Genomic DNA, 25546 nt, shown 5'->3' with positions numbered 1-25546 from the left:
ATTATCTTCAAAATATAATTGTGAACACGGCAGATAGGTAACTAGATGTTTTTATTTTTTTTAGTTAGCCTAAGGCCTCCCCCATAGCCTTCCACTTTTCTCTATCCATCGCTGTTTGAGGCCAGTCCGAGAGGAAGCTGTCCAAGTGTGCTAAGTAAACTAGATTTATTGGTCTTAAAACCGAAACCCCCCCCCTCCTAAGTTCTCCGCATCCCGTGGACACTACTTCCCTCACATAAAACAGACTAACCTATATATAATCTTACTAGCTTCCGCCCGCGGCTTTGCCCGCGTAGAGTTCGGTTATATCGCGTTTCCGAGAGAATTCTTCAAAAGTCCTGGATAAAAACTATCCTATGTTCTTTCTTAAGGTCAACTCTATCTCTGTACCACATTTTTTTAAATCAGTTCAGTGGTTTAGACATGAAAGCGTAACAGACAGTTATACTATTAGTAGGGATTACAAGCTATGTCATTGACTTATGAATAACAAACATGACATACATAAAATATTTCATTGAACCTCACACATTCATACAATCAGTAAGCAAAATTCATCCAAGGAAAAAACATAATAATAAACAATAATGAAGCTTAGTCATATTTGTAACCTATTGACCTAGTAATAACAAGAGGTATGCTTATGAATTAATTATGTTAAACTAACTTCAACCTGTGGTTTAGTTTGCTTTTAATGAATTTCGTTTTTCATCATCATCTGCTCAACCTTTTCCCATGTTCCCATTTCTATGTTGGGATCAGCTTCCAGTCTAACCGGATGCAGCTGAGTACCAGTGTTTTACATGGAGCGACTGCCTGTCTGACCATCTCAACCCAGTTTTTTGAGAGCTTAACCAGGCTCATAAATCAATATGAAGAACAATCAGGTATCCAGCCAGTAGACGGCCGGAGCCGAAGAATTCGTGCGAGTTACCGTGGCCCTGGTACATAAAGGGCTTACGTAGAAACATGGTGGGTTTTATTCAGTAAGAGTCTGACACTCCCACACGCTGCACCCATAGCAGGAGGAGGTAATTTGGTGATATCTTGTCAAAAAAACTAGACCATACTGGACTGGCTTAAAAGTTTGATTGGATTCATAACTACAAAATAAAATGTCAGCAAGCCATCAAACAATAGTTTAGTCTGCAATGTGTGCGAGTTATAAAAAAAGTAGTATGGATGGGGTACTATTTAAAAAAGTCGTGGTGGCCTAGCGGGTAAAGGACCAACCTCTCAAGTATGAGGGCGCGGGTTCGATCCCAGGTCAGGCAAGTACCAATGCAACTTTTCTAAGTTTGTATGTACTTTCTAAGTATATCTTAGACACCATGGACTGTGTTTCGGATGGCACGTTAAACTGTAGGTCCCGGCTGTCATTGAACATCCTTGGCAGTCGTTACGGGTAGTCAGAAGCCAGTAAGTCTGACACCAGTCTAACCAAGGGGTATCGGGTTGCCCGGGTAACTGGGTTGAGGAGGTCAGATAGGCAGTCGCTTCTTGTAAAGCACTGGTACTCAGCTGAATCCGGTTAGACTGGAAGCCGACCCCAACATGATTGGGAAAAGGCTCGGAGGATGATGGATGGGGTACTATTTACCTAAATGAGTAACCCCCTATAGAAATGAATGACATTTGAAAAAGGTCAGCTAGACTTTGTTGTGTCTAAATGCTAAGTAGATAGGTATGAACTACTTTAATTCAGTACCTTCCAGTTAAGTCAAAGTTATTACATAAAAGTGAATAATAAAAAGCTAATGAAGAAGTACTAAGAAAAGGAAATTTTGAAAAAACATGATGGTCTAGCTAGTGGGTAAAGAACCAACCTCTCAAGCATGAGTTATGTTCAATTCCAGGTCAGGTAAGTACCAATGCACCTTTTCTAAGTTTGTATGTACTTTCTAAGTATATCCTGGACACCAATGGCCATGTTTTGGAGGGTTCTATAAACCATAGGTCCTGGCTGAATAGGGAAAAAGGCTAGGCAGATGATGATGATCTGGCTGCATACCTATACACATAGGTAAAATATTTTAAAGCAATTCAAATATAATATTTGACTTCAATGACTGCTTTTTGTGAATGTTGGTTTTTAGAACTTGTAACTAAAACATTATTTCCTAGACCTAGCCTACAAAAGAAGGTCAAAAATAAACTAGACATCTTCACAATAGACATACAGACTAAAGAACAACTTTTTCTATGACAAGGCAAAGAATGTAAGGTCACGGCTACCTCAATGATTTCTATCAACCTACATTAATAATATTCAAGATAAACTACAGTAAAACCTTGTGTATTACATATAAATAAAGTCTGTAGGTTATGGCTTAGTCATACAGATGTGTGTATTGGAATAACTTTAGTTAAAATCTATATCTTATAAGAAAAGAGTGTTTTTTAGAATGTGAACACCTAAATTTAGGGATCCCGTAAGAGCATTTAGGGAACACTTAATACGAATTTAGTTTTCATCAAAGTTTAAGTGTCCCTTATCACCTTTATTATTGGGGGAGCCCTTATGTGGCACTTAGTTAGGGAAACGTTAAGAGGAAGACATTGCAGTTATCGGGTCAGGCTACTATTTATCTGGGTTTGGCAAGTCGTTTCTCCAGAATGCTGAAGGAACCGCAAGTAACATAGCTCTATGCATTACAAAAATAAACGCTTGGATGTGCTACACTCTTTTAGAAAAAACTTCAGAATGGATTTTGATTTATTTTCCCTTTTGAATCATGGAGAGGATTGTTATGGTGAGCCAGCCCATCCAAAGACTGACAGCATGAAGTGTTGCTTAACCTCATGATCCATCAACCCATGCAGCTGTCACTAACCACATTCAGTCACTATCCTCTTACTATCTACCATTGTAAATATTGAATTCTTTATAAGTTTATCGCAGATAAGAAAAACATTGATAAACAAGAGATTAAAACATATAAACATAACTAGCATTTTAAACTTATCATTTTCAAGTTCAAAAGTTGTTATCAAGTTAAATATAATCATCTGTTTGTAAATATAACAATTAGATCATCATTATAATTATGAATGCAAACCAGAGGTCAGTAATGATATCTCAAACTAGCTGATTTCCTGCAGTTTCACCCGTGTTTCATGGGAACCATTTCTCATACATGGATAAAATATACCCTATGTTTTTGTATACGGTTCTTCAAACCATACAGACAGATTTGCTTTGCTGGGGAGCTTGTTCCACCACTTCTTCTTCCCAGCAAAAACACATAGGAAGTGGTGAAGGGTGGGCGTTTTGGGGCTGTCTTTTGTAGATTTGACGTTCAACAAAAAGGGCTGATTTTCAGCCTACTTTGAATAAATGACTTTTGATTTTGATTTTAATCGGGAAGAGTGTAGCTTTCCAATGGTGAAATAATTTTTCAAATCGGTTCCATAGCATCAGAGCCTTTAGGGTGTAAACTAAAAAAAATGTTTCCTCTCTATTATATTACTATAGATAACTGTATATTTGTATTTATGTATAATACACATTTAAAAAGAAGATAACATTGAAATTTTGAATGTAAAGGGGTAAGCTTTTGGACCACTGATCTAATTTTGTAAAATTCTTACTAATATTTGAATGTGAAAATGAGTTTGTTTGTTACAACACTCATTGTAAAATGCTGGCTTTGGGCATCATCGTCATCTCAGCCATAGGACGTCCACTGCTGAACATAGGCCTCCCCCTTATATCTCTACAGATATAGTTCCCGGCACGTAACTTGGCAAGAATCGTGAGATGAAAACAAGTCCTATTTTTTTCAAGCAGACATAATCGCCACTAAAGGATGTCAATAACCATAGAATAATGCACAAGCAATAACAGGGACCAGTTTTTTGTATAATTTAGTGCACTATGTGCGAGCTCAAACTTATTAAAGGTCCCAAATCCTTGCCAAGTTATATGCCGGCTACTATACCTATGCTATGAGCATAGAATGACTTTTTATGAAGATGTGGGACATAGTTCTGTCAGAGAGTGGATGAAATCGAATCCAACTATGTTGGGGTCGGCTTCCAGTCTAACCGGATGCAGCTGAGTACCAGTGTGCAAGAGCAACTGCCTATCAGTTAAGAAAATGTCTCTTTGATAAAGTTACTCACTTATTTAACATATTAAACAGTGACTAGTCACATAAGTCTTGACTAGCTTTTGCCTATTTACAAACATAAGGTACTATTAATATTATGAATAGTTAATCTAAAACATTTATAAGCTGCTCTAAATATTCTAATACCATTTAAATAGTATTTTCTAATGACTATGAGTGAAAACAGATACATAGAAGGCAATTAGAAAGTTGACCTATAAGATTTTTTTCCAAATAATTCAATTTAGAACTCAATACGTACTCTTATGGTAAGTTCTGTACGTCTTTAGCGTAGTTAAAAGTTACATTAATCTGTCTATGGACGTATTTTCAGGTGACAATGAAGACTCATTGAGTCATTCGTGTAATAAATTGTGATTGTATGTACGCGGTGTTTGTATGCTAAATCTTTTCCTCGACATTGTGCCTGCCTACATGATGTCATCGTCGTCTTCAATTGAGGCTAGTTGGCTAAATTTTTAACGTTCAAACCTTGGATTTAACAATTAAGCGATCGGAAAAAAAGATGACACACCAATTCAATATTATGTTAACGCATATGCAAATAACGCGCAGGTGGACCTTTAAAACGTATAAAAACAGCATACAAAGTAGATTATCGAAAGATTCTCACAAGCAATATCAAAATCTGCAAGTGTGTGACAAAGCAACTGTCACGATAAAACGAGCAAACCCGTTTGACGACCGTTGCAACCTCACAAATTCACAATACAATCAAAATAAAACAATAAATACATGTTTGTTACCTGAAGTAACTCGATCACTAGTAAAACAAAGCACTGGATAAGTATTTCAATGCAAAAATATCAATATATGGTATCGTAACCATGTATAGGTACGACCTTTGGAAACAAACTTCCTTGGGCAACACTAATCAACTGATCACACGCACAGTTCGCGGTACACATGTAATTTAACACCAGAAACAACTAAATAGGATCACTACAACTAATTTCAAACAGTATTTTCACGAGACAAAACCCTCACCATTTCAAAATCACTTGAAAAATTCAGCGATATCGCGCATGTCCGACGAAAATTTACATCACGTGACCTGTCATGGCGTCTCAACTAACTTTTTAAATGTTTTGCAGCATTGCTTTAGAATGTCATCATACTGCCTAATGTAATTTTTTGAAAGAAAGTTAGAATAAAATTCCTTATTGTATATCCGAAATTATTGATTTAAATTGTGTAATTTCTCGATGTAGTATATATTTTATTTTAAATCCAGTTTCATAGAAGTCTGGCGTAAATAATAATAATTGATACTGGCAATCTTTTAAAAACAAGCCATAGACAAATAAGCTTTATTTTTTTTTGTACCACAACGTCTATTCTATTCTATTCTATTTTTGTATATGGCAATCCGTGTCGATGTCAATTTCGACGATTCTGCCAATGACAAGTGGGATGAGAAGCAAGAAGTGCTTTTAATTAAAATAAATTTAAAAATATATATATATTGATTTAAGATGGTGCTGTGGCCGATCTTGTGTAACTTAATGTGTTAGTAGGACGGCACTGAAACAAACAGAAATATATTTACATATATAAAAACAACAACAAAATGTTAGTAACACATAACATATAATATATACCACAACCATACAAACTGTGGCCTAAATATAGGCCACAATTTATAATTTAATATTGTTTTGATTAATGAACATCAACAGCATCTGGAGCAGTTCTGGACAGGAGTGGGATAGGAGGGAACGGAAGTTAGTCGGGAGAGGAATTTTAAGTTTTTGGAGACGACCATATAAATCAAAGGATGAGTTGATAGGACAGTCAAAAAATATATGGTCCAGGGTACCTTCATCCAGTCCACACTCGCAGAGGGATGAATCCTGCACCCGAATTTTGCGCAGAAAGACCGGTGTACAGCAGTGACCTAACCGAATTCTGCACATGACTGAAATTACCCGTTTAGGGTATCTTTTGAAATTTGAAAACCACGGTTTTGGTTTTACAACCGGTTGAATGGCGAAATAAGAGCTACCCTTCCTTTTGCCTGAGATGTTCCACCATTCCTGCCACGAGGTCTCAAGACTCAATTTAGGGAGGTTTAGCAGGTCATGCCCTTGAAGGGAGAAGTGTGCAAGATCAGCGGACTCAGATGAACACGCATCTTTGGCCAATGCATCGGCACATTCATTGCCCGCTATACCGCAGTGGCTAGGGATCCAGACTAAGTGTACTTCTTTCTCTTGCCTAGTGCAGGAGAAAAGGGACTTTTTAATATCCAGGACAATAGGACAATGGAGTTTAGTTCTAAAGGGATTCTGGGATATGGCTTGGAGACAGCTAAGGGAGTCAGTAAAGATAACTCCACAGCTAATCTCATGGGACTCTATAAAACGACAAGCTTCCAATAGTGCCACACACTCGCCTGTAAATACTGAAGACTCCTTCGGACATCTGAATTTCAAAATTATTTTAGAGTTCTGATAGTAAACCGCGGCTCCAGTACAGCCACCATTTGATTTGGAAGCATCCGTGAAGAACTTTTGAAACCCAATCCATCGTTCACCCAAAACCGCATTAAAGGCCGAATTTGCAGATGGGGAGTTTTTGGATATGCCAATGTTATAGAATATTTTAGGGGTGAAGCAAAGTACTTCATAAGGGTAATTAAATAAAGGAAGTCTGGGATGTGGAGCAATGGGGGATTCTAAATTTTGAAAAAACCGATATGCTTTTAGGAATAGGGGGATTTCTTTGTGTTCCCAATATTTGGAGCTGTGACAAAGAGTGTCAAGCTCTCTGAGTTTTGGGATGAGGGGATGAGATGACTTGGGAATAACCCTGGATAGGAAACGGGAAGCGAGGTACTGACGTCTCAGGGCTAAAGGAGGTTCAGCGCATTCGACCTGCAAGGCGTTAATAGGCGACGACTTCATGCAACCTGAGATGATTCGAAGGCATTGAGACTGAATCCTATCTAAACCGGCCAAGGCACCTTTGTTGCTTGGAATCACCAAGTGTGACCCATAGTCCAGGATACTGCGGACTAAGGCATTGTAGACCAGTTTCATAGTGAAGGGATGGGCCCCCCACCAGACACCAGCGAGAGCTTTTAGGATGGAGATTGCTCTTTCGCATCTTTTGATCAAATAATTAAAGTGGTGAATCCCGGATAATTTTGAGTCTAAGAAAACGCCTAAAAATTTTGATTTGTTACCTATGGGAATATCTTGTCCTTGAATGTTAACTGAGACCTGAGGGATCAGTCGTTTTCGGGAAAAAATCACTACCGAGCTTTTTGGGGCGGATAACGAGAGACCATGGTCCAAAAGCCATGTGTGCAGAGAGTCCAGGGAGAGACAGAGAGATGAGGCAGCGTCCGTAATAGATGGATTAACTACATACAACACTAGATCGTCAGCGTATTGTAAAAGGTGGCAGTCAGCATTAAGGCAGGAGCCAATGTCTGCTGTATACAGGTTGTATAGTAGGGGGCTTAGAACTGAGCCTTGGGGAAGGCCCTTCCACGTCTGTCTCACCTCAAATACCTCCCCCTGCACTCTGAGCATCAAAGAGCGAGACATGAGGAGTGCGCATATACATTGTACCATCTTACCCGGAATCCTCAGCTGTTGCAATTTTTGCCTGAGAACTGGAAGAAGGACGCTGTCGTATGCGGAAGAGATGTCAAGGAAAGTGGCTACAGCGGATTCATTTTTGGAAAAGGCTGTACGGATATCAGTAACCAAAATTGCCACACTGTCCATGGTGCTAAGCCCCTTTCTAAAGCCAAACTGACTACTCGGCAGTAGATCCCTAGACTCCACCAACCACTCAAGTCTATTTTTAATTAAATGTTCCAATATCTTGGCCAACACTGAGGACAAAGCAATTGGTCTAAGGCCATTCGGATCATCAGCAGTCTTGCCGGGCTTCAAAAGGGGAATTACTATCTGAGCTTTCCACTGTTCAGGAACCCAACCAAATTGATAGCAATAATTTATTATTCCTAAAAAATATTTTTTTGCTTCAAAACCAAAATGAACTGCAAATGAGTACGGTATGCCGTCTATGCCTGGGGCGGAATCCCTAACATGACGTAATACCGTATCAAGTTCCTCTAACGAAAATGGTTCATTCATAGGATCATCCACAATATTTACAGGCGGGAGCAGAAGTTCTGAGGAAGAAGGAACATAGGCTGGAGCTATTTTGTCAAAAAAGGATTCAGCAGTTTCTCTCGAGATAGGGGAAGAGATAGATGGGGAGCAGCCTCGCCTGAAACGATTAATGCTCTTCCAAACTGCTGAAATGGGAGTGGAAGGGGATAGAGAAGTGCAAAACTTAACCCAACCGCTGCGTTTCTTCTTGCGAAGAAGCCGCCGAGATTGAGCTAACACTCGTCTGTACCGTATAAGATTGTCGCTATTCATCGCATCATTGTACTGTTTTTCGGCCTCTTTTCTTTCTTTAATAACCGATGTGCATTCTTGATCCCACCACGGGGGTGACGGGATTTTATTTCTGGCACAGTTGCGCAACGGAAAGGTAGAGTCTGCGCTTGAGGTAATGGCCGAGATAAAGCCATCGTAGCAGCTCTTAGCATGGCAGTGACCAGAAGAATCTTGAAAACTTGAAGTTAAATTTGGAAGCATACTAATTTTCTCCTCCAGTAAAGATGCAAACCTCGACCAATCAGGTTTGGACAAGTTGTACTTCAATAGTGGAGGAGACGTTTTCTCTAAAAAGGTTTTATTAATTAAAGTTACAACAATGGGGTAATGGTCGCTACCATGCGTCAGAGTAGTACATTCCCAATGAATTGATGCCGCCAACTCTACTGAACAGAATGTGAGGTCTACACAACTCTTTTGCTGTCCTGGAAGGGATCTACGAGTAGGGCTACCATCATTTAAGATGCAAAGGTCAAAATCATCCAAGATTTCTACTAAACCTTCCCCAAACGAATCACAACGATTGGAACCCCATCTAAAGTGGTGACAGTTGAAGTCACCCATGACGAGCACAGGTCCCACTATGTTATTCAAAATGTCCCTAATGGTGGTTAAAAACCTACGCTGAGGATGGGAAATATACACGGATAAAACAGTGATACCCTCAATTCTACACGCAACTATATTCATATCACCATCCAGAACCGGAAGAGTCAAGGTGGAGAGGGGGACACGATTATTAACAAGGAGAGCCGACCCTCCATAGCCATCAGATCTGTCACATCTGAGAATATTAAATAGTGGTATATTAAAACTGAGACTCGGGGTGAGCCAAGTCTCAGCTACAGAGCAAGCCAGAGGCTTGAATTTATTGAGGAGGAATATGAGGTCGTGCTTTTTATGCCACACGCTCCTCACATTCCATTGAAGGAATACTTGGCGAGGCGCCATTTCTAATATTTGATAAAAGGTTAGTTAGTTGGTAGGCAACGTTGGACGGTAATTGGGTATTATTGGTGGATAGAATTGTAGAAAGAAGTTTAATAAGTATATCTATTATTGAGGAAACATTACTATCAATGAATGGGTTATTCAGAGCGCAGCCATCAGGCTGTGAAGGTGCAGGGGAGTTAATAATCTGCTGATGGGCAGCTTTATCATAAGAGGGAGATAGAGGGGCATGGGTCTTTGGCTTAAGGAAAACAGTTTTGCGGTATGACTGAGTGGGGACGGGAATAGCTTTTGCAGCATTAGCATAATTGCGAGAAGTAAGTGGGACAGATTTGCTAGCTTCAGCATATGAAAGGGACTTCTCAGCCATAACCGTCTTAATGGCCTTCTGTCTACCCAACTCGGGGCATGATTTGCTATTTGCAAAATGATTCCCCGAGCAGAGCACACAGAATGCCTCCGCCTCAGAAGTGCTGCAACCATCACCAGGGTGATCATGGCCGCACTTACTGCAGCGAGGCTTGGACCGACACACTAGTTCCACATGACCAAACCTGCAGCACTTACGGCACTGGATGGTGGGATAAACATATTGCTGAACCGGAAGGGAGGTGTAACAACAAAATACTCTTTGAGGTAATACTTGGCCATCAAAGGTAAGTACACATGTCTCTGTTGCCTTGAATACAGTCACTCCATCAATAACTACTTTCCTGCTTATGCGACGAACTTTCAGGATTTCACCACAACCTGAAGGGACCTGCAAGTATTTTTGGGCTTCCTCTTCATTTAAATCTGTGGGAACACCAGTCACAACACCCATCCTAGTTATATTAAAAGTGGGGATAGAGGCAACATAGCAGTTCTTATGTAAAATGCTGTTGATAATAAATGAGTTTGCATCCTGAGGGGATTTAAACTCTACAGACACACGGTTCCTACCAACTTTTTTAACACCATCACGGACAACATTGGTAATGTTATGTTTTTGTAGGAATATTCCGAAAGTAACAGGGTGTAGAGAGGTACCGGCGTTAGGCTGGGGCTCCAATCGAGAGACATGAACGATAAAAGGTGCCTTATCAGTAGCAGAGTACCTGCTGCGGCCAACTAGGTTTCTTTGTTGTTTTGATGGCGGGGTTGACACGCCAATGTTGGCATCATCTCCGGAGCGTTTCCTGGTATTCGAGGTTGATAGGGTCTGGGAGTCCGCGATGCTGCAAGCAACATCAGCGAGTTGGGAAAGCGGATAGTTGGGGGAAAGTGGAGCATATGCAGAGATGTCGGGAGGATCGGGATCGGGGGGTTTATTTTGATCCATTATGCTTGCAAAAAACTGGTTAGTTACCGAAATAACAACACACCACTGGTAACAAACAAAAAGACAACACACAAACACAAAACTAAGTCACAAAAGTTCACCAAAACACTTAAAACAGCTGAAAATTCTAGGCACACGTGCTAACCAAAGACACTCTGTGGCGAGAATCCACAACGTCTTTTTGGCGCGTAAATAAAAAATCTGTAACGAACGTTTATTATTGTGTTATGAAATTCGTGGAAAAGTGTAATGAAGTTAACTATAAAAAATATGTAAATAATATAAACAATAATATAATATATAATTCTATGTTTATAATGTAAACATAAAATGGAAGGTAATGATTGATTCTTGTATTCTATTCTATATTCATACCTGTATACATAAGATTATCCGTGCACTGTAAACTTTTAGTTAGGCCGATATTTTTGTTTCGGCTCGCAAATCAGTATGCTGATGGATGGTATATAGTAGTACGCACATTGGCTCCGTTTGCATGCTCTTTAATGCTCGCGCAGCGGATCGGCTCCGGTCTGTGTGAAATGAAAAATGCGCGCCGATGCTCTCCGACCCGGTCTATCTGAACGGACCCTAATACTTGTCAGACTTTTAGGTATAGTATATTTTTATCGACCGATTTAAAAATTCTTTACTCATAACGCCTAGTACATATACGCCGAATACTAATTAGTGTAAACAAACAAATAATAGTTTCAGCAGGCAAGAAATAAACACCTCTGATTTTTGTGATTTATTGCAATCGAAACTGGCAATATTATGAACAAGATTTGGCTAACGAAGTTATTCAAATATTTAATTCTTGCAAAAAAACGAGGTAACATCGTAAATATTTTAGTAATAAAAGCATTCGGGGAACCGCATGCTTAACCACATCGGAATACCGAAATTGTCTTCGAAGTACTGTTCCATTGCCAGCATATAGAATGGAAGTCCTCTGCAATCCCTTTTCGTACATCTTTCACAAATACATATTTCTTCTTCCTCATAGATATCGAAGCCTCGAGGCCTCCAGTCGCCCAGACGTCCTCCTGTCTTCTTCGGAGTACCTGGAGGACTTGAGATCACTGCATCCTCTGGATTTGCATGAGACCTACGAGGATGCATGGAGGGAGCTGAAGTAGGTATACGTACTGGTTCAACAACGGTAATAGGTAACGGACGACCGAGAGGTGTGTGTTTGGAAACTTTCGCTTGGAATAAGGAATCAGGAGTAACATCGCCTCGAGACGCCAAATGCTGCTGGTTAGGGGTCTGTATTCTAATAGGGCTTTGAGCCACTTGTCGGGGAGTTGCAATTTGGCCGAAACTCGGTCGTGACAGCGACGAACCAGATGTTACGTTTCTTATTCCGCTACGGGGACCCTGAGCTTGTTGTTTGCCCTTGCCTATGGATCTCTGACTGGGTTGGCAACTTGGCCGTCCAAATGATGCAGAAGGACTTATTATAGACTTACCAGAAGTAATTGGACGTCCCGGCCTCTGTATATTTGGAGTTAAAGGAGGGCTCAATAGGTTTCCACCTTCAAAGTCGTCGAAGTTCTCGTCAGATTGGCCCAAACATTGGTCAAAAGGGTGAGTTGCTTGTGAACTCCATAGTTGGCTTTCGAGTTCGTAATCTTTGTAATAGGCAGTGTTATAACTGGCATCTGACGTTTTGTACGGTGTTTCTGTTAGTGAATGCCAATGCTCCTCACTTCGCGGTATGTTAGAGAATATATTGTCTTTTCGTAGTTGAAAGCCTCTGTATTGAGGTACTCCTTGTGGAGCAGCTACAAACATAGACCTGTTTGCTACTTGGATAGGTACAGAGATACCAGGGCATTGGTTCAAATGTTCAGCTTGACTATTAGTAATCGGAGGGATCTTCCTTTCTTTTTCATTATTTTTCAGCTTATTTACGAAATCGTCAACCGTTTCCGGACTCGCAACACTATTCAGTTTTTGCAAACACCTACTTATATCAGCTTTCATTTTCTTTTCATTGGATGGAGTATACCCTGATTTTTCGATGTCATTTAATCGTTTGGCGAGGTGTTTCCTCATCTTTTCTACAGTTTTCCCTTCAGGAATAGATTGTTCTCGTAAAAATTCTGCCACTTCAGTTCTCATTTTGATTTCTGCTACTTCATCTTTTAATGCTTCTCTAGGAACTGGTATTTTCTCCAATTCGCATAATAATTGATTTCTTTTTACTAACGGATCTACGTCTTCCTCCGTACCTTTTTCTCGTACTTCTATACAATATTTAACGACAGCATCATGTACTTGGTCTTTATAAAGTTGTCTACCTTCCTCATCATTTTTATTATAATTGTATTGTACAAAGTTTTCAACGATTTCATCTTTCAGTTTGTTGAATAAATCTGTTTTGTCAGCTGATGTATCTTGAGGTGCCTTCAAAATAGAAAGTACCGTATTATTTAGTTCTTCTTTGTAGTCGTGCTTCGCCTTTTCTTCCTTGATGAGTGGTTTAATAGATTTTATTACATCTTTGAGTTGTTGCTTTCTTGCCGGTTTACTTATATCAAAGTTAGAATCCACAGGAAGATTAATCAGTACGTTTTCTATTTCTTCATCTAATAGCTCGTCGTACACAACATCGTCATTAAATATTTCTGCGTCCATATTTAATTCACTTATTTGTATTATAATTCTAGTTGATATATTATCTCTGATAGCTTTGTTGTTTTCCTCAGATGATATTAGTGGCAATTGATTACACCACTCTTCTACCACTTCGACTATTATATCTCCCGGTTTCTTGTGCACCATCGGACTGACTAGCAGACAGGGCTTCGCAGTGGTTGATTTTGACTGAAGAGCAGCACTGGGTCCAGGTATTTGACTTAAATTGCCATCCTTGGATAACTTTTTCTCCTTCTTCTCCTTCTTCTCTTTCTTGCTTTTTCCTTTAACTGCTTTCGGGTCTGAAGGAACATACTTTCTGGAAGAGGCACTTGATTTCAAGGCATCCTGCAATTGATTTGCATAGACGTCTCTTCCTATATTTTCTGGTAATAAAGGAATCTTTTCAAGCCATTTGACTATTTCTCTATGCGTTGATTCATCTTTAGAAAGTCGCTTTTCTGTTTCGTGTATTCTCTTTGCAAGTGTGGAGAGAATTTTGTCTCTTTCCAGCAGCTCGTTTATATTATCGGTTGGCAGTATAGGTAATTCTTGATACCACTCATCTATGATACATCTTGTTTTGATTTGTTCAACTTCATCAATTACTGAACTTTCATTAGGCATTGGAACTTTGAACAGGACACTGTAAATTTCATTGTAAATCTCGTCTCTTGTCAAAGGTAGAGCATTCTTATTTTGTGCGCTTACGAAATGTTTATCAATTTCATGTCTGATTCTTTTTTCATAAGTTGCTTTGACGTCATTGTTTGCGTGGTCAAAGTTCTCTAATATGAACATGTCGGCTAAATGATTTTTGTACATTTCAAATCCTGGGTCATATGTTTGTATAGATTGAACGGGGTGTGGAATCGAAGCATCAATAGTAGTTTCCAATTTATGCCTGTAATTGTCACCTGCTGACTTTTCCTTCATAATTTTGTTGGTTTCCATTATCGTTTTCAATAACCCATCTTTTAACTTTTCTCTATCCATCTGCAATTCAGGATTTTGTGGTACATTTTCCAACTGTGTGTCTATTTCATCTCCTAACATTTCCCGGTAAAGTAAGTCGTCGTTAAAGATTAAAGGATCAACATTTAGTTCACCGGTTTTTTGGCATAATCTCCTAGCTATACTTTCCTTCATCATCTTAATTTCTTCATTGTTATCTCCCTTTATTGGTAACTTGTTTGACCAGTTTTCTATGGCTTCAACTATTATTTCTGCTGGAGTCTTAGAGTCTTTACTTCCTTTAGAAGTCACACTTTCATTACTTACTGCTTTTCCAACAAATTTTCTTGGTTTTTGGAGACTGGTTGTACTTGTTTTGTAATCATCTGAGCTATTTCTTGATTTATGGACATAAGTTGCACTGTTTTTGTTATCATCAGAGCTATTTCTTAATTTTTGGAGATTATTTGTACTTGTTTTATAACTATCAGCACTATTTTTTGGTTTTTGGAGATTCATTGTACTTGTTTTGTAACTATCAGCGCTATTTCTTGGTTTTTGTACATTCATTGAACTTGTTTTGTAATCACCAGTGCTATTTCTTGGTGTATGTCCATTAGTTGTAATTGTTTTGTTATCATCAGCGCTATTTAGGGATTTTGGTATGACCACGTTTGTTTCTTGCTCGAGTACACGCAATACTGGATCAGTTTTACTTCGGTCTAACCTACTCATCAACTGTTCGATGAGGATTGGTCGATTGATCACTTTGGTTTTATCTAGCGGTAGCCTTGATATCCAATTAGTGATATAATTATCTAACAGTTTATCAGCAGTTTTGTCATTTGGGTGTTCTTTTCTGTAAGCGTCAGTATCACACATCTTCTCAGCTAATTCACTTATCATTTTTATTCTTTCTTCTTCTAAATAAAATTGGTGCTTTATTGGTAGTAAAGGAAGATTTTTCAACCAATCTGTTATTTCTTTGACGTAGTGGATTTCTAAGCAATATCGTTTAACACATTCTTCTGTTGGAATAGAGACTCTGGCAAACTTTTCATAGACTTGGGCTTTAGTTAATTTTTGGGGATCAATGCCTTCTTCGACCAGTTTTTGTATTTCTTTCATCAAACGTGCTGTATAGGCTTCTAACTTAACTTCATCGTCTGCTATTTCTCTACCATTAACGCGAATATAATCGTTTATGAACTCGTTTAGATCCTGTTCTTTTATGTCGCTTATGTTTGAGGATTGACTTAAGAATCGATCATCTGATGACAGTGGTGCACTTACAAGGGGAGACGCATTAAGCGCCTGAGCTGTTCTAATTTGCACAAGTTTCTGCATTAATTGCTCCACCATTAACGGCGTATTATCTCTGTGTTCAGGTAGTACTGGTAGCCCGTATGTATGCATACTTTGGAGTATCATCGATGCCATGAGGTAGTTGTACTCCATTGCATCAGGGTTCGCATTCCTCTGCTCTTCTATTTCTAGTATGTTCTTAGCGAGATCGTTTATAAAGTCAATACGGTCTCTGTTATTGGGGCTATTATAAGACGCTTCTATTGGTATGGCCCTAAGCCAGTCTGATAATGTCTTAATGTATTCTAATTCATTCTTCAATTTCCCTGATCTAAAGTTTTCGTGTGATATCTGTCTCTCAAAATTTTCGTAAACTTCTTCTCTAATAACTGGAGCTAATTTTCTTAGTTCAGTTATGAGTAGATGAGCAAAAGCGCCTCTTGCCATTGGATCATCAATGTCATAGTAATGCTCTATGTATTTTGAAATAAACTCTCTTATTATTTTATCGGGATCTCCTTCTATGTTTCCTACGTTACCCACTTTTTGTTCCACTGGATTTGAGCCTGATCTCATTTGTAGTTTTGCTGCTATTTTCGCAGCCATCTCACGTTTTCTTTCCTCGTGTCTGGCCTCTAAAGTTCGATCTTGAGGTACATGAATAATTTTCTCTTTAAGATTCTCGGACAATAAACCGATGTGTTCCTTTTCTACTGGAACTACGACTCCATCGAGCCATTGTTTGATGTCGTTGTGTATTTCATATCCAGGGCTTTTATTGCGCAGACGATCTTGAAGACGCAGAGCTAATTCGTGGATTTTTTTATCTCGTTTAGGTTTATCTATATGAACGTAAATTTCTGAAGGTTGTTCATTCATCCATACTGATATCTGATCTTCCAGAACATCAATGCCTTTTGGTACAAAGTCTTCTTCCCAACCGTGTTCAGTTTCCATGTGTTTTATGTTCTCCATGGCTTGACGAGTACCATGTTGAGAAAATGTCAACTTTGGTACTGGAATTAACCTTAACTGCTTCAAGAATTCTGCTATAAAAGGTTTAGCTTCGGCTCGTATATTAAATTCATCAAAGATGTTAAATTTGTATAACCATCTGTACATAATGTAGTTTTGGTATTTGTCTTTTTCAGTAAATGTTTCTGGTGCAAGTTGTTCCATTTTTAAATGGTCCATAATATCGCCTGCCAAGTCGTAGATAGCAGTTTCCTTGAACTCATTATTCTCATTGAATTGTACTGGTAATGTAACCATCCATTTTCGGATTTCATATGCTACTTTATCCATGTAAGCTCTTTCTTCGGCGCTTAGCTTGGGTATTTCTTTAATGCTTGGCTTTTTCGGAGTAGATGTTGCCGCAGGCTGATTTGATCCCCACCTATATACTGATATTGTCCCTGAAAGTTGTGGCATGACGGAATCAAAGCTGGTAGTAGTAGAGTTTCTTGCCTCTTTTAAGGCCTCTTTTACCTGTCTGATTATCATTTTGGCTACATTAAGTGTTTTATCCTCAGCAAGTTTCCCCGTGTCTCGTAAATATTGACAAATTTCATCTTTGATACTTATATCATCGCCTGTACGAAGACGATTCGAAGAATCCAAGAATGTTAAACAGATTTCAGATTTCAGGTCATTTCGGTGACATACCGGTACTTTGTCTAAGCATTCACCGACTCGATTCGATATAAGTTCTTTTAAATTACAAATCGATTTAGGTATTGGTAGGCCCAACACCTGACTAACGTATTGATGGCAAACAGAAGTTTCTGCTCCAGGTTTTCTATGTCCTAATGACTCCCGTTTTATTTGTATACTTAGTAGTCTGTTGGCTAGTTCTTCAGCAAATCTATTTAAATGCACAGTTCTGTATCTTGGGCACGATAGACATAACGGTAAATCATCTAGAATATCAATTATTTCTCCTTTTAAAATTAGCTTATAACTTGTAGTATGAAGTGGTATCTTTAGCAATGGAGATAGTCTTTTCATGATAAGTTCCGCGACTTTTCGTTTGTTGACAGTATTGTCAGGATCTAAAACAAGCCTTGAAGACCAGTCAATCACTTCCTTTTCATAAGATTCGTTTGATTTGATGTTTTTCAATTCATTGTCAAATCCTACAGCTTTTTCGTATTTAATTCCTAAAAAGTTTTCATTAAGTCCTTGTATTTTATTCCATAGTTTTTCTCTTAAACCTTCTTTGAATAGTTGTTGGTCTTGTTTGGACCCGTGTAGCCACATTGGTAGTCTACTCAGGCAATTCTCAATTTCAATTTTCGTCTTTAATTCATAGTTAGCATCGCGGGCGTCAACCGATAGTGTATTAATTTTTTCTGCTAAATTGTTAACGATGTTTTCTTTAATATCTTTAGTAGTAAAATTAAGTGAATAAAACATGGGAACATGATGTAGCCAGTTCAATATTTCATTTTGTAAATGTTCTTTATAAAAGTTCCTTTTTGGCAGTACTTCTCTGGTTTCGGTTTTTCGTAGTGGTATTTCGGAACTTGCAAAGTCACTGGTTATTTTGTTGATTGATTTAGGACTAGAGAAACGGTTTGGGCTGAAGTCATTCAGCGTTATATCAGTCTGAACTGTGCGTCCTTCTTCATTTAAGGGTAAAGTGAATTTGGGTAGCCTCATTCTTGAAAGTGTCGGGGAGACGTTGATCTGGAGACATAAAAACCATGCAAATAACAATATTTTGCTATTAATGCAAACCTTACTAATATTATGAATAAAAGGAAAGTAACTTTGTCTGTCATGCCAAAACTACTGATCCGATAAAAATTTTTGGTATGTACCTAGATGGTCTAGGGTCTGAGAAAGGATATAAACTACTTATTACGCTAACGAAGGGTGCTCAAGGACCAGTAACACATAACGTTTGTCATAAAGACAGCAACATAATAGCCCAGGCTAACTTACAGCTTGATCCCTAATCCTCATGCGGGTTCCGCAAGCATAATCGATCGTCCTCCTATGATGCTCAAGCTGGTGTTGGGTCAACCTCTCCTGGATTGCTGGGCATTGCTCCTGGTTGCAGGTCTAAAACAATAGCCATGGCGAATGATAAATAGTTATGTTGTGTAACAAGTGAGCAAAAGTTATTGTTTGGCGTGCAAGGGCAGATTTTGGGACTCAAGCGTAACGAGTAATATTACATAGTATAAAATCCTGAGTGAATCGAGAGGCAGAAGGTGCTAAAACTTTGCTCTCGTGTGGCACACAACTTCTCACTTCAGCAGCGAGAGCAAATTTTCACGCTGAATGTCTTTTGTTTTTCTGGGAGGCTGAATTTCAAACACACACACAAGAATGGCTTCCATGCTGTCGTGAAATAAAACATCTTTATCAGAGACACTTACGAGCGATTGCTTAATCCTATCTTTGATGCTTTTTATCTCATTCATATATCTGACATCAACCTTCTTTCCCAATTTCTTCTGAAGTATTTCTCTATCTCTCGTTGGGCATACTTCTGCAGACATAGAGCTGTACTTCTGCTTCTTACCGTCTCTATCTTGGGAAATGCTTGCGTCGTCACTAGGAATTTCTCTCGTTGGGTCGTTTGAATTGCAGTCTGACTGACTTAGTTTTGAATGCTCTGATTTTGAAGCTGCGGGAAATTGATTGAAGAGTTATTTTGGTACTCCTGGTTAAGGCGACAGTCCCACGGATCCATCGATCATAAAACTAATGCTCGGCAGGGTAGATCCGTTAAAAGCTGGAGTCAGGATGAGCTGCTCCACGTTTCGGAAGGCACGTTAGTGCGTCTCGGCTGGCATTAGAATATCTTTGGTACTGTTTACTGGAAATCAGAGCTCTGACAACCAAGCTTACTAGGGAGAATCGGGTTGCCCAGGTACTGGGTTGAGGTCAGCTTGGCAGTCACTCCATGTGGTTAAACAGATAAAGCTTAGAGTGTAATATACGTTATAGTATAAACTAGCATAAAGGCACAAACTTTTATTTTACTATGAGAAAGCAGCGAATGCGTCGCTCGGATTTACATGATTGACATTTCTGGTTGCCAAAAATTCCAAGTCAGAATGCACTAATGATATAGTCATGAACAATGCTATGCCCAAGAAGAGCTGACCAAATGAAATGCTAAGCATATAATTTCCACAATGATGCAAGTCTCCTCTGGTCACCGCAGGAGTGCAGTCTCTATTCATACTTTTATGTTCTTGTTCTTTTTCATACCTTCAGGATTCCTAGTCGGTGCACCAATCAGAGTGACAGCTACCCCAGCGCTGGACAAGTCGTGTACGAAGGCTATGACTTCTTCAGATAGTGCCATGGCACTCCGCTGTCACTTCTGCCAGGCCACCTAATAGGTCATAATATAACTTCCCGATACATCACCTCTAAATTCGTGAAGGTTTTTTTTGGATTTTGATTTTTTATAAAATATTGAGGAGCCCACGGCGGCCCTGTTTGTTTTTTGACAGAAGATTTTTTTTCTGCCAAATTCTGTGAATTGTCTAAAAGTGTGTAATCATAGAATTTTAAAAAAGAGTTTTTATTTTAACACGGCGTGATGAAAGCCTGGATAAGCCTTATTTATTAAATGTTAAAAAAACATTACGTTTTCGGTGTCCATTCACTGGTAAATGTCGTTCTGTATGGCGACCATTTCAATGGTCTTCTTTTCAATTCTTCTTCTTAGAGTGACCTGCAGGTTTAATCACTTAACAAGCCCTAGTGTTACAGTTTTCTCGTTTCCACCTGACGTGGAATTGTAAGACTTCTATTGAGAAGCACCGGCTTTGCGTGCCCTCCCAGGCACAGGGGGTAACACCGACAACTTTCAGTTTTTGGGCTGCTTTGTAAAAGGTTATAAACCCCACAAAGCAATTTTTTCCCAACCCAGGAATCGAACCAAGGACCACATACACGGCAGTTTGCGCTTGCAAATACTCCAAGGGGCAGATTCTTTTACATTAAAACAATTATATTAAGACTTCTTTCACTAGCTTATGATCAACTTCAAAAAGAAAAGAAATAAAAGAAAAATCTGTCAGTTTAATTCCGATATGTAACTGAAAGAGATCCCAAAATTCTAAATTGTTGTAGTAATTTAATTTGTAAGTGAAGTTAACACATTTTAAATTCTTGCGAGAGATGTAAGTACCACTTAAACGTTTAAATTAACTTGTTATTGTGTGAAAAGCGGGGTATGGTAGACCCCTCGTTTCAGTCTCCACCAATCCTTCTGAAGGTCTTTGATATGGCACGGTAACTACTGCCATTGCTAGGCTATAAGCAGCCCATGATTTAACGTCCCTCGTGCTGGATTTTAGCAAAGTTAAACCATATACTTACATTACATCATCTCACCTGATGGTGCATGACGATGTGGTTGCCTAGCAACCTTGTCCGATGATGGAAAGGACTTTTCTTCTTGCCCAGTTCCCGCGAATCCATTAGCATCCCGAAGGAACTACTTTCCGTACGCACATGAAAAGTATCTGAGTAGCTTATATTATTTCTTAAGCTCTAGATGTTCTGTGTAACAATTTCATTTCCTTAAATCACTGAGTTGCTTTTGCATGTAGGTATAATCAGCAGCCTTTTTTATAGTCCCACTGCTGGGAAGTACTGAAGGATTGAACAGTATGCGAGAGGGCGCTGCGCGTGGCGTAACGTAAAGTAAAGTGCTCCGTAATAAAAAACTCTTTAAAAATATAAATAGTGCATAAAAGTGTATAAAACTTGATACATACACGTAACTTAAAGTAGTTATTAAGTGACAGTAATTGTGTTAGTGGTATTGTACAGAAACAGTGGAAATATAAGAAAAACTTTAAATTTGTGAGCAAAGATAAAACAATACATAAAGTGACTATTTTCAAAACAAAACAAAATTTAACTTTTATAAAGACCCCTAATTTACTAATATTATAGTGAATTATAGTGATAAAACAATAATAACAGTGAAACATTGAAAAATAAGTGCAAAAGTGACGCATACAGTAATTTGAATTGCAACCGCCATTACCGATTGTTTATGATAAACAAATAAAATTCACGACAAGTGGTCAATAAATTGAACTAATTTCTCTAAGTACGGCTGGCCCAGTGCACAAGCTCTCTACTTTTGCCGATCAACCAGTCTTACACGAATGTCCGCGAGTTCAAATCCCACTTGCAACTTTCACTTTTCGTAAATCCCTAAATTTAAAAATAATAAATAAATTTGAAAAAGTACAACACAATGAACTCAAACTTGTCAAGAAATAGTAACAGTGCTCGTAAGATGGCGCCACTAGTAACTTGTTACAAATGTAAAAAAATGGTCAATATAAAAAATACTGCGCTATGCTCTGCTTGTAATAACAGGTATGAATTAAATTGCGATGGCTATCCCGAAGCGACATATCGTCTTAAAGATGAAGAAGCCAAAAAGAAATGGAGGTGCAAGGCATGCATCAGAAATAAAAAATATGCCCAAACAGATAGTACATCTAATATTACGGTGCGTAAAAAGCAAACCTCGGTAAAAACGCTATCTCCATCGCAACAAGAAGTTCAACGAGCTGATCTAATAAATGAAAATATTAGTGACGAAACATTACGCCAATCTCCAGTACAACATAGCACATTGTTATTTGACTCCCATATACTTACAGAATGCGAAACATCTGATGACTCATATAATACTGCCAAACTATCAAAAAGTGTTGACGGAACAGTATCTAATTTAGTTTCAACCTCAGAAATGAAGTACACTATAGCTCAGCTCACCCTTAAACTTGAAAGCACCGAAAATGAACTGGGAAATCTGTTGCTCGAAAATAACGACTTACACAAACAGATAAACAAATTAACTTTAGAAAACCAAAGTTTAAAATCTATATGCCATTCTGCTACGATTTATGACAGTCCTAAGCTCAAAGAGAAGAAAACCCGTGCCTTGCCACAACAACAGAGCACGTATTCAACATCAACCTCCCCATCGTCAGACAGTCACAACATTAATACCGACGACTACGGTAAAATATCACTGTTGAAACAGGAGATCGTCACTCTACAACAACAATTAGTGGTCGCAGAAAGGGAGATCTCAACCCTCACTGGGCGCATTGAAGAACTTATGAGGAGTAGTCATATCTCATGTCAAAACTATGCTCAGGAACCAACGCACGCAACGAGTCAGCCGACTAATAGTACTGCAAAATATCGCAACTCAGCTGCTCTAAATGTGCCAAATACCTATCCCGGGAAGAAGATATTCATCTTCGGATCCCAGCGCTGTGTCGGACTGGCGGCGGCCATCTCACGTTCGCGAACAAACACACAGTACGAAACATACAGCGTTGTCGCCGAAACGAAGCCGAATGCACCGTCCAGCGAAATCTTGGCCAACTGTAGAAACAGTGAGTTATCTATCGATGACAAACTTGTTATATGTATAGGGGAAAATGATCGTAACTCAAACCTAACCTTATCCCAATTGCAAATTATATTAGATACGTTCAAAAATAACACTATAATTGTATTAAATGTCTTAAATAACGCATATTTAAATGTAAATAAATTGAATTACTCCTTAAAAAACATGTGTAAACAATATAAAAAATGCCACTTTATAAACAAAAAATGTACGAAATTGTACGATATCTGTCATTCAGTAAACTATATTATAGATTGTTGTGATTACAGTGATAAATATTTGAATCCTTGTGAAATTCGAAAATGGTTAGCGACTAGCAAGCCAAGTTGTAATGTAAACACTGGTTTTAAGGAACCTAGGAAAGGGACAATTCCCTACTACTTTAATTGTCTTCAAAAAAATAACCACAGGGAAAGTACAACCCCTCAACTGGAAGTAAAGAGTCCAAAGGGGACCATACCCTATTACTTTCCTATTATAAACAAGAATAAATCATTTTTTCGAGCCCAAAGTAAATAAGGAACACAATTTTAGAATACTCCATCAAAATATTGCTAGTATCCTATCCAAAAAAGAACTATTAGAAATAACGATTCAAGAATTAAAAGAAGTAAATAATGATCCGGATGTTATATGTCTATCTGAAACATTTATAAAAAAAGGTTACGAAAATTATGTCAAAATATATAACTATACTATGGCTTCTAACTTCTCAAGAGAAAAACAAAGAGGTGGCACTTGTATATTAGTAAAAAAGGGTTTGAATTATAAGGAGTTAACATTTGTTAAAAGTTATGCAATACAAAACACGTTTGAAGCCTGCGGCGTAGAGATAGTTTGTAATAAATTAGTAATTATATCTGTTTACAGAACACCTCAATCGGACCCAAATCAGTTTTTAACAAAATTAGATTGTCTTTTACATGATCTGCTGATGAAATATAGATCTAAATTAAATGTAGTTGTAGCCGGTGATTTCAATATAAATACTCTAAGAAAAAGCAACATAACTAACGAATTGCATAGCCTGGCCAATAATTATAACTTGAAAGTACACATTAAGGTACCTACACGTAAACTTACCTGTATTGACCATATCCTAAGCAACATTTCAAACGCCACTTCAACTGTCCTACCTCTACATCTCTCAGATCATGACACAGCACAAATGTTGAGCTTCCCTATCAAAAATAAATCGTTAAAATTAGCAGCATACTATGTTTTTAAAAGAGACTACAGCATAGACAATATCCGAAAATTTAAGGAATGCTTGCAAAGCCTGACTTGGGCCGATATTTGTCTAAATACTGATTCAAATTCCGCTTTTAATGAATTTCATGATTTGTTGTGTTTATTTTACAATCTTTGTTTTCCAAAAGTAAGAGTTAAGGTTAACAGTAATAACAAAAATGCACAAAAGTGGATAAGCAAAGGTCTAAGACAAAGTTGTAAAACTAAGAGAAAACTTCGTTATCAGTATTATAAAAATAAAAATTCAACTAATAAGGCCAAATATAAAAAATATTCCTATCTGTTAAATAAATGTGTATATAGCTCAAAAAAAAACCAAAATATTAATTATATTAATGCGCATGATAACAAATGTAAAGCAACATGGACTGTTATTAAAAACGAAATTAACGCTACTCAATCCAAAGATAATATAGAAAGCATAAAGCTAAAGGATACAGTAATCACAGACCCATTGGAAATAGCCTCTACATTCAATAACCATTACACAAACTTAACTTCAATACCAACTCAACAAAGTGCTGACCGAAACTTTAGAAGAAATAAATATTACAACTCAATGTTTCTGAAGCCATTACTAGAAAATGAGGTGCTACAAGAAATAATGTCTTTACGCAATACCAGATCTGAGGGATATGATGAAATTAGTACTAAAATAATAAAAGTTTGCTGCAACGAGCTTACTAAGATCTTAACTCACTTAATCAATATGTCATTTTTACAAGGAACTTTTCCTGATAAATTGAAATTATCCATAATAAAGCCATTGTTCAAAAAAGGAGATAAGGATGATATAAATAATTATCGACCTATAACTTTAATACCTATCTTATCAAAAATTTATGAAAGGTGTATGTATAGAAGACTGATTGATTTTTGCAATAAATTCAGAATTATAAGTGACGAACAATTTGGATTCCAAAAAAATAAATCTACAACTTTAGCTACGTTCTCTCTTATGAAAGCAATACTTTCTAATGTTAACAACAATCAGATAACTACTGGGCTATTTTTTGATTTATCAAAAGCCTTCGACCTGGTATCGCATGACATATTGCTAGAAAAATTGGAAGCTATTGGAATAAGGGGACCCGCTCTACAGTGGATAAAGTCCTATTTGAGCAATAGGAAACAATGCGTT

General features: G+C 38.0%; 2 protein-coding genes across 5 annotated transcripts in view; both read right to left on the bottom strand.

Moving 5' to 3' along the window:
* LOC124643190 (CLIP-associating protein) overlaps positions 1–5205 on the bottom strand; it is a 62162-nt gene extending 56957 nt beyond the window's left edge. For 3 of the 4 annotated variants that reach the window (XM_047182069.1, XM_047182071.1, XM_047182072.1), the window contains exon 1: positions 4880–5114. The gene's annotated coding sequence lies outside the window, so the exon portion shown is untranslated. The other variant, XM_047182070.1, reaches the window with a different exon arrangement.
* Positions 5206–11681: 6476 nt separating this feature from the next.
* On the bottom strand, positions 11682–19243 carry LOC124643562. Its single transcript, XM_047182574.1, has 3 exons — positions 19121–19243; positions 18681–18800; positions 11682–18422 (listed from the first exon to the last, which is right to left on the bottom strand). The coding sequence occupies exons 1-3, from the start codon at positions 19241–19243 to the stop codon at positions 11682–11684; spliced, it is 6984 nt and encodes a 2327-aa protein (XP_047038530.1).
* Between the last annotated feature and the right edge of the window lie 6303 nt (positions 19244–25546).

This window comes from Helicoverpa zea, chromosome 27 (assembly GCF_022581195.2).
Source record: "Helicoverpa zea isolate HzStark_Cry1AcR chromosome 27, ilHelZeax1.1, whole genome shotgun sequence".
NCBI classification, from domain to species: domain Eukaryota; kingdom Metazoa; phylum Arthropoda; class Insecta; order Lepidoptera; family Noctuidae; genus Helicoverpa; species Helicoverpa zea.
The sequence above is the reverse complement of the archived record's forward strand: the minus strand, read 5'-3'. Positions and strand labels throughout refer to the sequence as shown.